The 21,835-nt window shown below is 43.1% G+C and overlaps 1 protein-coding gene across 1 annotated transcript; it reads left to right on the plus strand.

The window, feature by feature from the left end:
* On the plus strand, positions 13,039 to 14,157 carry LOC109232675. The gene is made up of 3 exons (XM_019398429.1): positions 13,039 to 13,237; positions 13,328 to 13,549; positions 13,598 to 14,157. Exons 1-3 carry the CDS (start codon positions 13,039 to 13,041, stop codon positions 14,155 to 14,157), a joined length of 981 nt encoding a protein of 326 aa, XP_019253974.1.

Genomic DNA, 21,835 nt, shown 5'->3' on the forward strand with positions numbered 1-21,835 from the left:
CGAGGTAGAGGTTCCTTCTTTAAGAATCATACAAGAAGCCGAACTCAGCGATGCAGAATGGATAAGAAACCGCTATGAGCAATTGGCCCTTATAGACGGAAAAAGAATGAACGCAATATGTCATGGTCAGCTTTATCAGAACAGAATGTCCAGAGCTTCAACAAAAGAGTCAAACCAAGACGATTTGCACCAGGATAGCTGGTGCTGAAGAAGATCTTCCCAAGATGAAGCCAAAGGGAAATTCTCTCCTAACTGGCAAGGACCTTACATAGTTCACAGGGTGCTAACAGGAGGAGCACTCATACTTGTAGAAATGGACGGAGAAGTCTAGCCAAAACCAATCAATTCAGACGCAGTCAAGAGATACTATGCTTAGACTATTTACATTTCCTCATATGATGTATTAAACTACGCTTGACCTGATTCCCATTTAAGAGGGGATACTTAGGAAGCCCTGTGGATTCGGTCATATTATAATAAAATTTCCATTTCCCCCCAAGATCAAAAACTGGGGCAGAATTTTGAGGAGGACCCTCAAAATTCCGAAGCAAGTCCAGCCAACGTCGTGGCATGCCAGAAAGTCAGAAATTGGTTAAGAAACTGGGGCAGAATTTTGAGAAGGATTCTTAAAATTCCGAAGAAGGTTATACAAGTCTCGCAAACGGCCAAAGGATCATTTACCAAACTATGGTAGAATTTTGAGGAGGACCCTCAAAATTCTAACATAAGAAAGTTGCAGTGTCCCTGAAATGTGTTACAGTCATTAGTTCATCTAAAATTATTTGATATTTTAATATGTTTCTAAATAACTCTATTTTTATCAATAATTGCATGTTTTCGAAAACTCTATTTTCGTAACAGTCAGGTGTTACCCAGGGAAACTCAAACGAGGCCTCCAAAACGGAGCATAGCAAGGCCAGCAAGCAAAGACACGAACCAATCTCCCCTTACGGAACTTACAATTTTTCTTTGAGCGCAGGCACAACTAACGTAGCGATAGAATTCACAAACATATATACGCGAAGCAAAGTCACTATCGAACGGACCACCGGACACTGAATGTATCCCCAGCTAAGAAATATTCTACCCTTATTTGCTATTTGTTCTTTGCATGGGACTAAGCCCTGTCCCGCATGAGGCTAATCCCTGCCTCCATATCTGCATTAGGCTAATCCCTGCCTCCACATCTGCATGAGGCTAATCCCTGCCTCCACATCTGCATGAGGCTAATGCCTGCCTTCACATCTACATGAGGCTAATCCCTGCCTCCACATCTGCATGAGGCTAATCCCTGCCTCCGTATCTTCATGAGGCTAATCCCTGCCTCCATATTTGCATGAGGCTAATCCCTGCCTCCATATTTGCATGAGGCTAATCCCTGCCTCCACATCTGCATGAGGCTAATCCCTACCTTCATATTTGCATGAGGCTAATCCCTGCCTCCACATTTGCACGAGGCTAATCCCTGCCTCCATATTTGCATGAGGCTAATCCCTGCCTCCACATTTTAATGGGGACTAAGCATTGCCCCTCCTCGTACAAATATTGCTCTATTTCGGTACTATCCATTTGCTTTTCAATCGGGCTAAGCTTTGCCCTTCATTTCACAAGACTAAGCCTTGTCTTGTTGACATCTTATCATTGCATCTCATGGGTTGAAATATCGCCAATCTGTCCAAAGGCTTCATAGTCTAAAGGCACCATCCTCATAGCCGGAAGACACCATGCCATGGCCTGAGGATATCTCAAATTAGCATAGCATTATTCAAAGGCGTCATGGTTCGGAGGCACCATCTTCATGGCCCGAGAACATCATTTCATGGCCTGCGAATCCCTTACTGAACAATTCATGGCCCAGGACATCATGGTCTGAGGACGTCATCCTTAATCGTCCAAAGACAACTCTCATGGTCCAAAAGGGAATCTGCATCATATTTAAACTCAAGCACAAATACATAGTTGCAACATCTCTTTATCTGCAGGTGACCAGTAAGCAACTGCTATCCCAGCGGGAGCAACCTCGCTCTAGTTCCTTCAACCATGTCAACCTTGACCATTCATCATAACCACCTATCCCGAAATCTCGTGTCCATTCTTGTATTGACTTCATCGGTACATTCCGCCGATGGATCTGGAACTACGCATGCCTGATTCTTGTAAAACCAGGGATATGTAGGCAGCTCAAAGACCAGAGTCCGGCTTCCATCTTTCAAAACATCCCATTCGGTCAAAATTAGCCATCATTTTTTTTACCCGAAAACTCTTTCATCCTTCCCGGGTAAAGAGGGGCAGCTGTTGATTCCTAATTTTTCCCCATAATATTTTTGAAATGCACATATACTTTTAAAACTATGCATTAGCATCAATGGGCATTTTTCCATAATTTTGACATCCTTAAATTACTTTATTTCAATATTTTCTTCATATAAATAATCGTAAAATTGCATCACAAATGATTTTAGAACATGTCTTGATTTAATATTACTATTACGGTCCTATTTGAGTCCAAATTATTTCATAAATAGCCAAATTGGCACCTTTTAGCTATAATTGCAATAACTTTACAATTATAGCCCATGCGTACATTTTTTATATCATTTTGCCAGAAATTAGTCATTTGCATTTCTAAATACTAAATAACTATTTTTAAAACATTCCATGCATGAAATTCATTTTTTATAATTAGTAATTATTTTACAAATTATTTTTAATCGATTATTTGGGGTATTTAACAAATAGCCTCTTATATTCCAATTTTAACCCTTTTTATACCAGCCCAAAACCCCCCTTAATATTAAACCAAAAACCAGCCCAAAACCCCTTAGACCCAATATGCATTCACCCGACCCAAACCCCTTGGCCAATCCTGGCCGTTGATCAATTTGATCAACGGTCCAGGACTCCCCTGTCATAATTGAACCAAACGACCCCCTAAACCTCTCATTATCTCTCATTTTCTGCCGCCCTTTCGTTTCGTCGTCTCTCAAATGCTCTCTAACTCTTAACCCTAACTCACCCTCATCATCACTCGTCTACTGCCGTTCATGGTGATTTCTCACCACCACCAGGCCTCTAATGGCCTCTCCTATGCCGGTACCGCCATCTCTAAAGTCCTCGAGGGACCAGGGTCAGTCCGCTTACACCTATGGCCCTTTCTTACTTGTTTCAGGCTGCTCTGGTTTGATTTCGAGTAAGATCTTCCTATTTCGCCTTAACCCTATGGATTTCTAAGCCTACTTCTTCATTTCTGTGTTATTTTTCTCGAAACCCTAATTTCGTCCTTTGAACTTCCCATATCTGTGCAAGATCTGAGATGGATTGAACCTATTTTACATGAGTTTTACAAAAATCTTCTGGTTTTCGAACGGCTTCCCATTTTCTTAAACTAGTGTTTCCTGAAAATCTCTTTCTTCAAAATGTTTTGCTAATTTTCAGTATTTAATCTTCTACTTTTATATGTTTTTTTTGACTGATTTCGAAGAGTTTGCTTCGACCCTAACTAGTTTATGCTAAAGCCCTAATTTTCTTATGTTTTTGCTTCGATTCTGAGTCTTTTCGAGCTACTTGTTACATTGTTTGTGTTGTGCTTTGACTCTCATGATTTCCCCCTTTAGTCTAATTCAGGATTTTGTGACTTTTACCTTAGTTCATCTTTACTGGGGTTTCTGAGTCGATCCCTTGGCTAATTTATGTGTGTTTATGAAGTTTTATTTAGCTTACTCGTCTATTTGTGGAAAATCGATATTTTTCCTCTCTTTAAATCAATACTACTTTGGATTTTGATTTATTGATTTGCCTGGTTAAAATTTATGTGCTGATTCTTGATTTATTCCCTTGTTTACGACTTTAATTATTCCTCTTACCTTATTGCCTGTAATGTTACTGATTATTCACGATTATTTCCTTAATTAAGCTCCTGTTTGTTTACCCCTTTACTTAGGTCTGATTTGATTTTCTTTCCTTAAGTGACTCCTGCCCTTTAACCGCTGAGTAGTTATCTTTAATTAAAAGAAGACTACGCTGATTTCGTGTGTGATTGATTTTGTAATTCCCCTGATTGCTGAGTTTTGATTTCTTTACCTTACTCTGCTCCGCTCCTAAACTGCTATATACTCTCCTCTACTTTCAGTTCAACACGAACATTGGTTTACCATTATTCTTACACTCTAAAAAAAACTCTCGTTGTTCTTCCTGCTACTTGTGATCTTCATTAGTCTTGCCAGCCGTAAGCCAAGGATAGAAATTGCACAATACATGTCTTACCTCTTGCGTTCTCTTTCCCTAACTGGTATGCCTCTGATTAAATTTTAGAATCTAAACACTATGTGTTTCATTACTGCCTTAGTTCATCAGTCATGAGTTAATTTTCTGCTCTTGTCTACTGTCTATCCAGCATGCCTAATATTGCCTTTTTCAATATATGATTAGCATGCCTCAACTTTACTTGCCTGCCTACTGTTTATCTAGCATGCCTAATACTGCCTTGTTCAATATGTGATTAGCATGCCTCAACTTTACTTGCCTGCCTACTGTTTATCTAGCATGCCTAATACTGCCTTGTTCAATATGTGGTTAGTATGTCTCAACTATACTTGTCTGTCTACTGTTTGTCTAGCATGTCTAAATCTTGTTTTGCTTAGTGTGTGGTTGGCATGTCTACGTTAGGAATGCTTGGTGGTGTTTTACCTAGTCTGTTCATCTAAGTCCTTTCCTACTCTGCTTTGCTAAGTCTCTCAAGGCAACTCTAGTTGTGTGTTTGAGGTTTATGTGTTCTCAACATCTTTTCTCCATGTCTCAATCACCTACCCTTGTAACTAACTTAAGTAATTTTGTACATCTATTTGCTTCTGTGCTCCACTATACACTAAGGTGTATTCTATGTATTCCCAACCCCTCTCTCCTTGTTTGGAACCTGCTTTCCAAGTGTTTCTGAATATGGTTGTTCTATGATTTGTGTTTTGATTTCAAAGTGCTTTCATACTTTTCTCAAGCTGTTTTACTACCAAACTATTACTAGTTTTTTCAGAAAACCTATTCACTCCTAAGATTCCTCTCTATACTTTTTACCAAAACCATTTCAAATCATGTCAATCACTCTCACTTATTCTTAGGTTATTAAGTCCTGCCCCTCTGGTATGTGTACTGCTTAGAGGTCCTTGAGATCTCTCAGAACTCTGGCATATTAGGGTTGACTCTTCCACACTGCACATAAATCAGACTTTATTTGAGAAAGGTCTAGGTGTGAGCACTGCCCGAGATCCTTGAGGTCCTTAAGGAACTCTGACACACCTGGACATAATTGGCTATGAAATCCTCGACGTTTGATACTACTGAAGGCCTGGTACACCAGGATCTGCTTTGGGCCTACTTCAGGCTCCCTATAGCTTAATTTATATTTTATTTATGTAAGTTATTCAATTCTTGGTCTATAATAATTAATTATAAACAGATATTGGGGTGACTAGTGAAATGGGAGGGTAGCTGCATGATACTGTGGGTAAAACGGGGTAGAAAACATGATATAGGCTTTATGTTCTGCAAATCTGCATTAGAATCCATATTCTAGGACGGTTTGTTCATTTGCATTTAAACCATGATGATCTTGTGCATTAGATAACCTGATTTTAGGACCTCCACATTTATGGCTTCAGCATACTACACGCCACATATCACTATTCCATGCTTTAATTTTGCATGAGTCTTATCACCTAGAGATCCTGCTCCTAGGCTAACAACCCTCTCTTAATGAAGCTGGCACTCCTCTATACATTTGATACCATGTCCTTTAGGAACCCTATTTGCATTTAGTTTGACATGTCTATTTTGATTGAAATAAGTAACTGGCTATGAAAAGGTCTAAACATCCTCACACATAGGCATCATGTCTCTGAATACGAGTTGATATAAAATACCAGTGATAACCTGTATCACCTAGATCAACATGCTCATAGGTTAAACGATTTCAACTATTCAAACAGTTCGTACAGTCCCACGCCTAGGCAAGCCTTAGGTAATCAGTCTCTATATATATAAACTGGAAACTGCTTAAGCTTAACAGGCTATAAATACCATTATGCAAACTGGTTAGGATTCTGCCACTTTCCTTATGCATATCCTGAATCTGTAACATTCATCTAGATGTCATGTTCTTAGGATTTCTGAACTTCTTCAAAAATCTGTGTTTAGACGTGCTGTTTGTTTGCCTATATACATGTGGAGGTAAATATGAGCCCTCTAAATGTGTGTCCCTATTTACTTGTCCTACATGTTATTTTCTTGTCGCCTAGATTTTTACCTTTTAAAAACCTTAGTTGTCTAGAACTGTCCAGATTTAGAGGTCCTAAATTCCTCCAGGACCATAAGGAAGGGATGGGTAGCAGCACGCTTAGAGGTCGTTAATTAAACTCGCTTGTAACCACTAAGGGGAGGGTAATGGGTAGTAAGAGGATATGATGACCTGCGCGCTAATGTCATGTGTAGCCCCTCATTGAGGAGTGATTACCGGACATTGCATGGGTATGATCCTGTAGGCTAATCAACTTAGGACTTCCCTTTCCCAATTCCTATATGTGTTTAAATTCTTTAAACTCCCTTTTCTTCACCTATACATGTGTAAGCTGTCTAAACCTTTTATCTTCATTATCTGAACTTCCTTGATCATATATTCATTTAGATGGGGGAAGATATTTTATTTGCGAATACTTGCTTACTTGTTAATTGACTAATTCATATAGTTTAAGTTCGGCCAGGACCCACCGTTGTGGACCGCGAGGGGTGTCTAACACCTTCCCCTCAAGGTTATTTTGAGCCCTTACCCTAATCTCTGGTAATGCAAACTAGTTACATGAGTCAATCGCTCTAGGTGCCCTAACTCACCACAATCCGTTAGGTGGAGACTCTTCAAATACCCAATTCCCAAAAGGAAAGGAGTTGTTCCCCCATGAATGTCGAAACCCGGACTTCTCCGCGAGGAGGAAAAAGGGGGCGAGATAATTCCCCCACAATAGACTGCACTTTTGGTTAAGTTAGCTTGTAAGCCTGAGGCTGCTGAGAAAGTAATAAAGTATGCATGAAGTCTCCTCTAGCAAACAGCAACAGATCATCAGCAAAGCTTAGGTGAGTGATCCCCAGCCTTCTACACCGTGGATGAAATTTATAGTTTTTCTCATGATGTAGGTCTTTAAGAAGTCTACTCAAGTACTCTATGGCAATGGAAAAGAGAAAATGAGACATAGGGTCTCCTTGTCTCAAGACTTTGGCTGCATTAAATGGTGCAACTGATTCTCCATTGAGTAGAATAGAGGAATTAACTATTTTGATACGGTTCATTACCCATTTGATGAACTTCTCTAGGAACCTCGGTCCTTCCATAACTTGCTCTAGGTAGATTCACTCCAATGAGTCATAAGCTTTTTGTAGATCTACCTTTATCATACATCTGGGGGAGATATGCTTCATACCATAAGATTTGATAAGTTCATGTGCCTAAATGATGTTGTCTGCTATCTTCCTTCCTGGAATAAACCCTACCTGAGCCTCTGAGATAATGTATGCCATTACTTTTTGTAATCTGCTGGTGATGACCTTAGCAATAATCTTGTATAATACTGTACATCAAGCTGTAAGCCTATAATCTTTAATTGTATCTGGATTTGGAACCTTAGGCACCAGAGTAAATGTAGTGCAGTTTATAGCTTTATACAAGGTTCCTGTGATAAAATATTCTTCCACAGCTTCACAAACTTCATTCTTAACAATGGACCATGTCTGCTTGAAAAAGACAGCATTAAAGCCATCAATTCCTGGGGCCTTATCATCTCCAATTGAGCTCAGTCCTTCATAGATTTCCTCCTCTGTAATTGGGGCACAAAGCTCTAGCTGCTGAGTATGTGATAAGCAAGGGGCATTTCTCATTACCAATCTATTCACTGCTGGTAGTTTTGATGCTGCAGTGCCCATCAAGGATTTGTAAAAGCTGAGAAATTCTTCTTTGATAGCTTTAGGGTCCTGAAGATTGACCCCCAACAGTGATTTGATCTCAGTTATTTGCTTCTTCTGTTGCTTCTCTTTCATTACAACTGAAAAGTACTTAGTATTTGAATTCCTAGTTTGATCCAGGTGGCTCTTGACTTTTGCTGCAGTGCAATTTCCTCTATCAAAGACCATTTCTCCAATTGAATCAGATAATTTTTCTCCTGATCAGCCAATGCATCAGAGTAAGTATCCCCCAGTTCATCTTGAATCCTTTTCAGGTTTGATCTTGCTTGGTTCATCTTCTCTGTAATCCCTTTGAACTCTTCTAAGTTCAGCTGTTTAAGTGCAGGTTTCATGCCTTTTAATTTGAGCCAGATATTCTTCATTTTCTCTGTAGCTTTGTTTCTACCCCACTCTACTTCCACAATTTGCTTCAATCTGGGATGTTCTATCCAGACATTGAAGAACCTGAAAGGAACTTTGATGTTTCTTCTGGATTCTCTCATTGGGATGACAATGGGTGTATGATCAGATAGAATGGCTCTCCGTATATTGCAGTCAAGTGCCCATATTGAAGCATCCATTCATCATCGGCAATTGCTCTATCAATCATGATACACACTCTATCATTCCCTCTCTATTTGTTTGTCCAGGTGTAGTATTCCCCTTTCCAAGGAATCTTATTTAGCAACAGTGTGTTGCAACATTCAAAGAAATCTTTTAACTCAGCTAATGAGATAGTTGTTCCAGATAACCTGTCATTGGGGTGTAGGACATTCAAGTCCCCACTAATTAGCCAAGGTGTATTGATCATAGGAGCCATCGCTTTCAATTGATCCCATAATTCTTTCCTTTCTTCCACTTTATTAAAGCCATAAACTACTATAAGTATACAATCTATTCCATTCTGCCTTCCTGTCACCATACAATGAATAAACTGACTTGTACTAGCTAGATGTTGTATGTTATAGGCTTTAGCTTCCCATACTACCCATATTCTTCCATCCCTTGCATCTTTGTAGTTGCTTATTCTCTCCCAACCAGGAACAATCTTTTTGGAAACCTATGGTGCTTTGTTTTCTTTCACTCTAGTTTCTAGGATTCCAGCTATTTTTATATGATTTTCTTTGAGATACTGCTTTAGTTCCTTCTGCTTGTACCTCTTATTTATTCCTCTTATATTCCAGACAATCCAAGTCATTGGCCATGTTGTTTCCCCCCTCCTGTATCAGGGGGTTTCTGGCCTTCTTCTCTGTGTCCTCCTTCATGCAGTACCTGGAATCCATTCTTTGTTGAAACAGCTATATCTAGGCTTCGCCAGATTAAGTTGTTTGTTTGCTGCTCTTTACTCCCACTTGTTGTTGGCTTATCAACTTGTTGTGAAGCTGTGGTGTTCCTTTTAGCTTAACCTGCATCCATTCTCCTCCTTTAGCCTCTTTACTCTCATTGATAGGCCGTTGATCCTTTTGATCTGTTGCAGGGTGTTGTATCAGCTGCCTAGTTGGTCTCCATGTAGGAAGTAGTCTTGGTCTCCTTCTCCTTTGTACCTGGTCTGCCTTCTCCTCATGTGTTGCTTTGGCACAATTATGTCCAAATTTTAAGCATTTGGCACAGAAATCAGGCTTCCACTCAAATTCAATATCCTGCTGGAATTGCCTACCAGAGGGATCATTCACTGTTATTTCACTAGGTAGCTCCTTTGTGACATTAACGTTAATGAGGATTCTAGCATAAGATACCCTAGTCTGCTTGGTGGTGCATCCATCAGCAAATAAAGGGTTTCCTAGTGTGTTAGCCATTCTGCTCAATGACTTACTCCCCCAGCAATTCATCGGGAGCTTAGGAAACTTGACCCACAGAGGAATTTTCGTCAGAAACTCAGCCTTAAAGTCAAAATCAGGAGTCCATTGCTTGAGAATAATTGGTCTGCTGCTTATGGTGTATGGGCCTCCATATAGTATGTCTTGTAGATCCTCAATACTCTGAAATCTAACAATATAATAACCCTCTTCGTGTAGGTAAAGTTCAGGTTCTGCAATAGCATTCTAATATTGAGCAATATATCTACACATATAGTTATAACCCGGCTTTTCCCCAATCACATAAACAATGAGTAATTTCCTCCATTTTTTTGTTTCATTTTCAACCTCTGTTTTATCTAGGTTAACCACAAATTTGCCGTCCACAATTTCAGGCGGGTTATAGGTTAGGTTCGTACCATGTTTAAATGTTTGATTCCCAGCAAATAAGGTTGTCCGTGGAGTCTCAAGTATAGCTTCCGGCGCCGGAGGAGGTGGGTCAGCATTCTGTTTGCCTTTGTCCAATGGAATCTCTGCTCTATCCTGCATTTCCTCCATTGTAATCGTTGCCCTAGCTTCCCCATTTGATTAAGCGATGCTCTTTGCCGAATTTGCTGAATTTGGTACTTCACTCAGTTGATTTGGGATCAGATTAAGCCCATTCGATGCCGCTACTTTTGTATTCTGCAATCCCAAATCAAGTGTCTTAGTTGGAAGGTTCCCAATTGGGGTCACTACCTTTTGTGTACTTCCTTGTTCAAGGGTTTCTGCAATCACACTTGCACTGATGGAGCTTCCTACAGTAACAGGTGGTTGATTTTTGAACAGTCTTCCTCTCTTCTAAGCCATGGCGTCGACGGGTCAGTGCAGGTTGGCATAACCTACGCCGAGAGCAAAGCTAGAGAGAGAAAGAAAGCTTGCCGATGTAGTTCATCTTTAACTATGTTTGATGGTTTTCTTTAATATTCTTTTATGTTGCAAATCGTATAAATTGCAGACTGATGAACAAGTTTATATTTCACTAAGAAATAATGAATCTTTTCTGGAATGGTAGGAGCTTGATAAATTTGAATATGTAGTTATTATTTAACTATTTGATGGTTTTTTAATATTATGTCGGTCTTTAGTCCATCTTAATTAATCAACAAAGAGTTTTGAAAAATTTATTGCAATGGTGGAAGCCGCAATAATGACTTGACAACAAAGCAAATAAGGGTAGAAAGAAGCAAGTAGTTGATATTTTCCTTATTGCAATAAACAAAACGGAAAAGGGTCTGATATATCCCTCTACTATTAAAAATTATTTAGAATTAACCTTTGCTATACTATTAGTTTAGAAGAACCCTTACCGTCTTTCTATTGAAATACATATACCCCTAACTTGGCAGACTGGAATGTGGCACTCATCCAACTCATTTGGTCCATCTGGTCTTAATTTAAAAGTGACCCGCTCCATTACCCGGTACCCAAAACCCATAACCTGAACTTGTTAAAATCATGAACGGAAACATCCAATATCTTCGGGAGGCGGAGAGATCCTCATACATTATCTTAGTTGAATTTCCATTGATAGGCCAGAGCAGCCACTAATAATTCCAGCCATCAATTCCCGACTATCCTGCTGCAGACAACTCAATTTTACATAAAATTCTTCAAATAACTATATGGGTCAAAATCCGACAGAGGAAATTCAGCATGAGGAGGTGATTATCGAGAGAATTGTAACTTATGATGGGTAGTTTGGCCAAGGTCGGTCAGTGGCGAACAGAACAAGATGTTGAGTGGCTCATCAGGGCCGAGGTCGAGCAGCAAGGGACAGAAGTAATGGCTAGTACAGCTTTGGAACTAGCAAATGGAATATTCTATTGAATATTCCTTCTGTTGTACCTTTTAGGGTTTTTTCGGGAATATCTCATATAAATAGTAGGAGAGATAAGGCAAAAGGCACGTAATATTCCATTTGAGAAGAATGCTTTTGGAAAGTAAGCTCTCTAGATAAATACAAAGAACAACTTTCTGAGAGAGATTTGATCCTTACAATCAATCCACTGTCATTTCCATCAGATCCGAGAAAGTGTATAATATTCTCTCATATTCTTGTCATTCGTCAGAAGAAGGAATCATTCACCACTTTCATGTTGGGTGAATCTTCCTCCTTATTTACATTCAATGTCATTTATTATTATTTATATTCTTGTTCTCATCATATTAATAATAGCCACATTTATTATGTTTTGCATTAAATCTACTTCGACATGGTCCCACATTACCCATGTAAACTAATTTTTAGATCTAGGTATATTATCTTTAACTAGGATTAATCCTTTATACTTTTACTTAATTAGTTTAACAAAGAGTTTTATACTTTTTGGTCAAACAATTTGGCGCCGTCTGTGGGAAATTTCTAGTTAAAATTTTAGTTTCTTCTAGATCTAAAAAACGCAAAAACCCTACACTTATGTACACAAATCTAACATGGCAGGCAACGGAGAGGAAAAGAGAAAAGAAATAGCCGACCCCACCACCAACCTCCTTCACACCATCAACGAAGTCAATGAAACGGAGGGTGAAGACATAATTCCAAATACCTTTCCCAGGAGAAACAGCTTGCCCCCTCCTCACGGCAGCATCACAGCCTCACACGGTAAAGGGGCCTCTACGTCCACAACGGAAGAGGCGCCACCGGTAGTGAAAAAGCTGCTCGAGGCGTGGTTGACAAACACATTGACCAGCATTCTCAACAAGCCCGCTCAAAGGCCGAACCGAGAAGATGCAAGAGTTGGTGTTGCATCAACGACAGACAAGCAACACTCCCCCTTGTAACAGGTATTACTCACAATGTTAATGATGCAGATAACGACACCCTCACAGCCATTCTGAAGAAAATGGAAGGGATGGAGAATGAGAACAAAATGCTCCGCAACCATATGAAAGAGCATCAAGAAAGGGTAGATAAAATATCGGGCACCCCGAAACTCCTACCAAAAAGGGACGCCGGTCAGTTTGTTGAGCAGTCATACAGCGACGAAGCTGCACCACACGCAATATCACAAACCTTCATAACGTCATCGTACCTGAAAATATACGACGGCACAACGGACCCTGAGGATCATGTGACCCACTACGTCACCGCAGTAAAAGGCAACGACCTCGCCAAAGAGCAAGTATCCTCCATCTTGTTGAAGAAGTTCGGTGAACCCTCACCGGGGGCGCGTTGACTTGGTATTCACAGCTGCCCGCACGCTCGATTGAAACAATCGAAGAGATGGCCGACAAGTTCGTGACGGCCCATGCCGGAGCAAAAAAGGCGGAGGCACGAGTAAATGACATATTCACCATCAAACAGTCACCTGGAGAGGGACTAAGGGACTTTCTTGCTCAATTTAACCAAGTAAGGATAACCTTACCAAACGTATCGGAAGGAATGTCCTTCGCAGCCTTTCAAAACGGGCTGAACAGAAGCGGTTCGAGAGCGACCAGAAAGCTGCTAAGCTGCCTCATGAAATAACCCTCGACCACTTGGGACGAAATACACAATGCCTATTGCGCCGAAGTCCGAGCCGACAAAGATTATCTGAATGGGCCAACCCAACGTCTAACTTCGGTACAAGCCAAGTCCAGAAAGGACCGGAGAAACGACAACAGGAGAGATATAGCAGGACCCCGACCTAATCGGGAAAGACATCAGCCCTACGTCACTGTCACCCTTATGCCACCCCCTAGCCATGACGAAGGCCCATCCAGGCCACGAACAGGAACTCATCGAAGTGAGAGAGGTATGCCCCCCTTATTATCCGCTTACAATTTCTATGTTTCCCCCTCAGAAATAGTCTATGCACTGGAGAAGCTCGGCCTAAAAGTGAAATGGCCGCAGAAGATGAGATCTGACCCGAGCAACAGAAAGTCAAATGCCCTCTGCGAATTCCACCAGGAGCGGGGTCACAAAACCGAAGACTGTATCGCCTTAAGACAAGAGGTCGTGAACATGCTTCACCAAGGGCACTTGAAAGAACTAATGAGTGACCAAGGGAGAGACAACTTCACCCGTGGATGTGAACAGCACCAGGGACCACCCAAACCACCATCCCCGGCTCGAACCATTCAAATGGTCATCGAAGGGGGAAACGATGCATCAATCAACAACGTGAAGGTCACCACCACCCACAAACTCAAACGGTCGATCACTCATGAACGGTACGACGAACTAGAAGAAAGTATCATCTTCGATAAGTCGGATACCCACGGTTTGGTTTTTCCTCACTATGGCGCCCTTGTCATTACTTTATGCATCTTAGATACTGATGTAAAACGTATTATGGTCGATGACGGGAGCGGGCGTGCATCATCCACCCTCGAGTTCTCTCACAAATCAGCTCGAGGATAGGATAGTGCCACGCTGCATCACACTAACATGTTTTAACAATGCAGTTGAGCGAACGTCCGGAGAAATCATGCTGCCCGTCCTGGCCAGCGGCGTCACTTTGGAGACCACGTTCCACATCATGGACCAGGATACGATGTACAATGCCATCATAGGTCGATCTTGGATCCACGCCATGAAAGCCGTCCTCTCCAGCTTATATCAAGTAATCAAATTTCCCACTCCTTGGGGGGTATTCAGCATCCAAGGAGAACAACGAACTGCCCGGGAATGCTAGAGCATCGCCCAAAACTACACACACCCCCAACAATTAAAGGGTAAAGCTAAAGAAGCATAGCAATCAATAGGGTCGAGGTCGAGCGAGGACAAGAAGGATGTGATGAAAGATCCCGAAGTCATAGAAACTAAGAGATCTACCATAGAAGACCTCGACCCCGTCCAACTCGATGATAACGATCACAACAAGAAAGCTTTCATCGGCAACAAGCTCCATGAACCAGGTAAATTCTGTTGATTCTTAAAAAGTAACGTAGACCTGTTTGATTTTTCCCATGCAGACATGCCAGGTATCCCAAAGGAGATAGCAACACACAAGCTGAACGTCGACCCATCCCCCCCCCCCCCCGGTGAGACAAATCAGGCAGAAATTCAACGCCGCCATAAATGATGAGGTCCGCGAAGAGGTAGAGAAGTTGTTGGAAAACGGCTCCATCATAGAGTCGAGATATCCTCAATGGGTCGCTAATGTGGTCATGTTGAAAAAGAGGAACGGAAAGTGGCGGATGTGCGTGGACTTCTCAGACTTAAACAAAGCATGCCCAAAAGATTCGTTTCTGCTTCCTCATATCGACCAACTCATTGATGCAACGGCCGCATACTCGGGCTATAATCAGATCCTCATGGAAGAGGAAGATCAGGAGAAGACCACCTTCATCACTCATCAGGGAACGTACTGCTACAGAGTGACGCCTTTTGGACTGAAAAATGCGGGGGCGACGTATCAGAGGTTGGTGACAAGAATGTTCAAAGACCAGCTCGGTAAAACAACGGAAGTCTGCATCGATGACATGTTGGTCAAATTGAAAAGGAATGAGGATCACATCGACCACCTGAAAGAAGCCTTCGACGTACTCAGGCGGCACGGTATGAAATTGAACCCCGAGAAGTGCGCCTTCGGAGTAACCTCAAGAAATTTCCTCGGTTTCTTGGTATCACAACGAGGCATCCAGGTCAACCCAGACCAAATCAAAGCTATAGAAGGAATACCAGACAACCTGACTAGCAAGAAACAAGTACAAAAGTTGACCGGCCGCATAGCCGCCCTATCGAGGTTCATCTCACGTCCTCCGATAGATGCCATAAATTTTTTGGCGTACTCAATAAAGAATGGACTCCAATGGAACTCCGAGTGCGTCGAAGCCTTGAAAGAATTGAAGGTGTAACTATCCGCTCCTCCACTACTCACCAAGGCGGAACCTGGTGAGCGTCTCCCGTCTATCTAGCCGTGTCTGATATGGCCATGAGTGCGGTCCTGGTCCGAGAAAATAAAGGTACGTAATCTCTCATTTATTATATTAGTAAAACTCTGGTCGATGCCGAGATGAGGTATCCCCACCTCGAGAAGCTGGCTCTGGCTTTGGTCGTAGCTTCACGAAAGCTTAGACCCTATTTCCAATGTCACCCCATCTCGATAGTAATGAACTTTCCTCTGAGGAGTATTCTGCACAAACCCGACTGTCGGATAGATTAGCCAAATGGGCCATAGAATTGAGCGAGCATGATATAACCTATCAGTCGCAGACGATGATAAAGTCTCAAGTGCTCGCCGACTTCAGCACAAAAATAAGGCCTGAAGTCGAAAAAGAAGCCGCCCATACTTCCCCCAAAACACACGACCTACGAGTATTGTATACAGATGGCGCCTCTAACTCGTCAGGATCGGGACTTGGACTCATGCTCGAGGTCCCAACAGGCAAAGTAATTCGCCAGTCCATAAGATGCCCAGATATGACTAACAACGAAGTCGAGTATGAGGCCATGATTGCAGGGCTAAAGTTAGCACTCAAGTGCGGAGCGAAGCGAGTCGTCCTACAGTGTGACTCTCAGCTCGTCGTCAATCAAGTCACAGGGACTTTCCAAATCAAGGAACAAAGACTGCAAAAATACCAGGCCGAGATCTGCAAGCTGTTACTCGAGTTCGATGAATGCTAGCACGACCAAATCCATCGAGCACAAAATATCGAAGCAGACAACCTTGCCAAACTAGCAGCGGCCACTAAAAGCATAACAAGAGAAGGGAACGTGGTCACTCTCCTCCAGTCGTCGATCGATCAAATCGAGGTACGAACTATAAACCTAACTTGGGACTGGCGCAATCATATTATCACATATTTGCAGGACGGAGTGCTTCCAGACGACAAAAAAGAAGCCCAAAAGCTTCGAATGCAGGCGGCCAGCTACAACGCCATCAACAACGACTTGTACAAAAGAACATATGGTGGCCCCCTAGCAAAAATGCTTAGGCCCAAACCAGAGGCGGCGCGTCCTCGAGGAAATTCACGAAGGTCACTATGGAGCTCATACCGGCAATTGAGCTCTCGTCAAATTCCTCATACGAGCAGGCTACTACTGGCATACAATGAAAAAGAAGCCACCGACTTCGTAAAAAAAATACGAGCTATGCCAAAAATACGCCCCCATGATCCACCAAACGGGTGAGCACCTCCACTCAATCACCTCGCCCTGGCCTTTCATCAAATAGGGAATGGACATCGTTGGACCCCTCCCAGTGGGACGAGGTAATGTATGATTCCTTTTGGTTTTAACTGGCTATTTTTCCAAGTGGGTAGAAGCAGGTGCATTCGCCCAAATACGTGAGCAAGAAGTGATCACCTTCATATGGAGGAATATCGTGTGCCGTTTCGGCCTTCACAAAGAAATCAGTTGTGACAACGGGCCTCAATTCACTGGGAAAAAATCGCTGAGTTCTTCGAGAAATGACATATCAAAAGAATACTCTCCACGCCATATCATCCCGCGGGCAATGGGCAAGCGGAATCCTCCAACAAGTCAATACTGAATATCATGAAAAAGAAGCTCAAAAATGCCAAGAGAATGTGGCCGGAGTTGCTGCCGGAAGTGCTATGGGCATACCGCACAATGCCGAAAACAAGCACAGGAGAAACACCGTACTCACTGGTATATGGTACTAATGCCGTAATACCGATCGAGGTTGGAGAACCAAGTCTAAGGTACTCACACGAGAGCGGGTCGAGAAACGATGAAAGCAGGAGGCAAGACCTTGACGAGGCTGAAGAACGAAGAGATATGGCTTACATAATAATGGTCGCTCAAAAGCAACGGGCAGAGCGATACTACAACAAAAAAGGCCAAGATCATACCGCTCAAAATCGGAGACTACGTACTCAAAGCCAAAACACAGGCAAGCAAGGACCCACGAGAAGGTAAGATAGGAACTAATTGGGACGGCCCATATAAAATCACGGCGGCAGCAAGCAAAGGGTCGTTCCAACTAGAAACAATGGAGGGGAAACTATTACCAAACAAATGGAACATCGTCTACCTCAAGTACTTCAACTTCTAAGGAAAGATGTTCTCCGAGCCGTACTCTTTTTCCCTCACCAGAGTTTTGTCCCAATTGGGTTTTCTTGGGGAGGTTTTTAACGAGGCGACAAGGAGGACATTTCAAAGTTTAAGGCTCGAGCAGGTGAGATTACGATTTGGCAAGTTCATTGCTCGACCCCTCGAATACTTCTCCAGGCCGAACAATAAAGGTACTAGATAGACTGGGACTAGAATACCAGCCCGAAAAATATGTAAACTTCTCCAATGTATATATGTAAGCAAAGCATACAAACACATGTTGTTAGCCTATGTCTCCACCAAGTTTTAACTCTGCACCAATCAATGCACTCATATTCGACCTTGTTCGAATCAACCGAGTCAACATTTGACCTCGTTCGAATCGACTCATATTTACCTCGTTCGAATCAACTAAGAGTCAACATTCGACCTCGCTCGAATCGACTCATATTCGACCTCGTTCAAATCAACTACGAGTTAACATCCGACCTCGTTTGAATCAACTCACATTTGACTTCGTTCGAATTAGTCAAAACTAACATTCGACCTAGCTCGAATCAACTCACATTCGACTTCGCTCGAATCTATTAACATTCGACCTCGCTCGAATCGGCTCATATTCGACCTCGTTCGAATCAATTACGAGTAAAATTTGACCTCATTCGAATCAACTCATATTCGACCTCGTTCAAATTAACTACGAGTCAACATTCGACCTCGTTCGAATCGACTCATATTCGACCTCATTCGAATCAACAAAGAGTCAACATTCGACCTTGCTCGAATCAACTACGAGTTAACATTCGACCTCGTTCGAATCAACTAAGAGTCAGCATTTGACCTTGCTCGAATCAACTCATATCCGATCTCGCTCGAATCAACTACAAGTCAACATTCGACCTCGTTCAAAAATCGACTCACATTTGACTCCGTTCGAATTAATCGAAAGTAACACCTCGCTCGAATCAACTCACATTCGATTTCGTTCGAATCAACTTAGAATCAACATTCAACCTCGTTCGAATTGACTCGCACTCGACCTCGTTCGAATTAATTAAGAGTAACATTCGACCTTGCTCGAATCAACTCGCATTTGACCTCGCTCGAATTAATCAAGAGTAATATTCGACCTCGCTCGAATCAACTCACATTCGACCTCGCTCGAATTAACTACGAGTCAACATTCAACCTCGCCCGAATTCAACTTACATTCGGCCTAACTCGATCTTGATTCACAGAATAACCTCATTCGAGTCAATTACGGTAACGTTCGACTTCACGCGAAGTAATTAAACACTCTATCACAACCAAACTAACGCCTACCAACATAATTCTTTCAATCAAGGCAATCATTTGAGGAAAATATTCAAAGGAAAAAATAGGAGACTCGGAAATAAACAGCAAAAGTAGCATTCCAATAGGTATCTTACAAGGGCTGAACAGATGCCCACAAAAATAAAAACAAAGATTACAAAAATTCTACTCGGCAGCATCGTCACCACCATCGCCCTCGCCATCGGAGTATTCATCATCGCACCAGGCACCTGACTCGAGCCCGTCCAAATCATCTTCACCATCACCGGCCCCCGACGTAGCAGGATCGTAACCGCAGGCGGCCCGAGCTGAGTGCGCCTTAGCACGAACGTCTTCGAACTCAGCCTTAGAAACCCTCCCTGCCTTCATCAAGCCCCTGAATATGTCTAGTTGAGCCTCAGCATGAATCCACTTCTCGTACAAATCCCGTGGAACATCAGGATAAGTGCAAGCACGAGATGAAGACGGTTGAGCCAGCAGTTGCGTCTTCTTGGCCTCAAGAATGGCGATTTGTTCATTTAGGTCCAAAATCTCTTTCTCAAGACCACCAATCCGTTCATCGAACCTCGCCTCCCTGAGTGCAGACGTCTCCGCATCATTCTCCCGCTCAGACCTGAGGACACAGAGGGTATCCTCTAATGCTGCCACCTTCGTCAAAGCCGCTACCCTGGCCTCCTCGGACTTCTCGAACTCTTCCACCCTCTCGATCAACTCATCACTTAAGCCATTAGCTGTGATCGAGCTCTGCTCAAGCTCGGCCCGCAAGGATGCCGCTTGAGCTTGAAGGACGACACACTCGGCCACGACCCCCTTGCTCACCTCGAGCTCGTCCTCCTTGGTTCTAAGAGCTCCCTCGAGCTCACTACATATTCCGATGACCCTCACGAGCTCATCGTCCTTCTGCCCCAACTCATCTCTAAGGTATTGGAAATTGCCGTCCGCGCTAAACCGAGCACGCATCTCACGGTACTTGTCATGATACTTGCGATACTTCAAAACCATTTTCTTGAAAACAATATTCCGCTTCTCCTCTTGGCGGGCGCTCTCCATCTCCAAAATGAGAGTTTAAGGGAAAAAGGAAGAGCCAAAATGAGTCAGTAAAAATAGAAAGGAGAAAGGACGCAAGGTACAAGAACAACAAAAACAAAAATACACTCACACCCAAAGCTATTCCGAATATGCCTAATGACAGGTCAGCATCCTTAATAACCGTAGAGTCCTCTTCTCGTCGCCAGATCAAAGAGGGACCAAAGAAGGGACCACGCTCTCTGTGTTCGTCAATAGGTCATAGTCCAAGGGGATGACTATAGAACGAGTAGATCCATCCGTTCTCACCTCGACCCGGGCAAACCCCTCGTCGAACATCCTTTCCTCTTCGTGGTTGACGTTGGAGCCGGACTCGTAGTCATCAACGACCACACCTTTCTCCCTCTCCTCGGCAGAGGAAAGAAGGTCATCCCGCCCGGACGTCGACGGATCACTCCTCGAAATGAACTCCGCTGCCTCTGATCGCCCTCCTCCTTCCACGGCAACCTCTAATAAAGGAGAAATCTCCACATCTGAAGGAGATGCAGTCTTCGCGTCAAAAACCATGCCACCCTCGGGAGCGACCGCGGTTGCCTCGGGATCGCCCCTCGTTGGCTCTTAGTTCCCTACTACCTTTCCCCGACCTCTACTCTCTGCCCTTTTAGCGGAACTGCTTCCCCCTCGCTTAGCGACGACTCGTCCACCAAGTGCAATATTGGAGAAGTAGGAGTCTCCGCTAGTGGGGCAGCCGCCCAATGACCAGGCCTATGCAGGGCAGGGGCTGGAGAAGAAGCAGCAGTTTGTGCGGACTCGCCTACAATCACAACAAGTAAAGACCCGGTTAAGGTACCCGATTGATGAAAATCAGGGGTGGGAGCCTTCACTTTCCTCGGAACCCTCCGACCTAACAACAAAGAGATACTACATAAGTGAAAAAGAAGACGGTATTAACGTCGAAGTGACTGAAGATCGAAACTGACTTACTGATCGAAGAAGGTTTACGTCCAAACTTCTTATTGAACGACGACCATTCACGGATCCCCACCGTGTGGGGTAAAATTTGAGTCACCCAGTCGCTAATATCGGCGACCAACGTAGGAGGATCCTTCTTGACTGCACAAAGAAGGAAGAAGGTGAATTAAGTCACCGAAGAGAAACAACAAACAATCAGTTAGCAAAAACGCTTACGTGCGAAGTTCCACTCCTCAAGGAATCCACTGGGGTTCGCCACCACGTGCTCGGTTTTGATATAGAAAAGGTTGATCCAAAATTGATGATTTGTCTTATCGTCCATTTTTACCACCAGTCCCTTGGTCCCACGGTGGCGGAGATGTATCATCGTACCCCTGTGGAAGCTTGGCGCAAAAAGATGCAGCAGATGGTGGATGAATCCCACGGTCAGCCAGCTCCGCGTACTTTATCAACATAAGAAAGAGTTTGTAAATATAGGGGGAGAGCTGGGACGGACAGATGCCGTAATAGCGGCAGAACTCCTCTGCAATGGGGGAAGAGGAAGATAATAGCCCACTTGGAAAGGGTACACGTAAAATGCGCAGTACCCAGGACGATGAACCTAGATCAGGTCGTTCCCGGTCGGGACCAGATCGATGTGAGCGGGAATGTTGTACTTGGTCCTAAGCACGGCAAGATAGGCCGTTTCCATCTCGGATTTTGCAGCCTCAGGTTTGTTCGCAGGTGACTTTGAAAAGTCCAACCTGGAGCCTGAATTACGAGGAAT

The sequence above is a fragment of the Nicotiana attenuata genome, chromosome 9, assembly GCF_001879085.1.
Source record: "Nicotiana attenuata strain UT chromosome 9, NIATTr2, whole genome shotgun sequence".
Taxonomy (NCBI): domain Eukaryota; kingdom Viridiplantae; phylum Streptophyta; class Magnoliopsida; order Solanales; family Solanaceae; genus Nicotiana; species Nicotiana attenuata.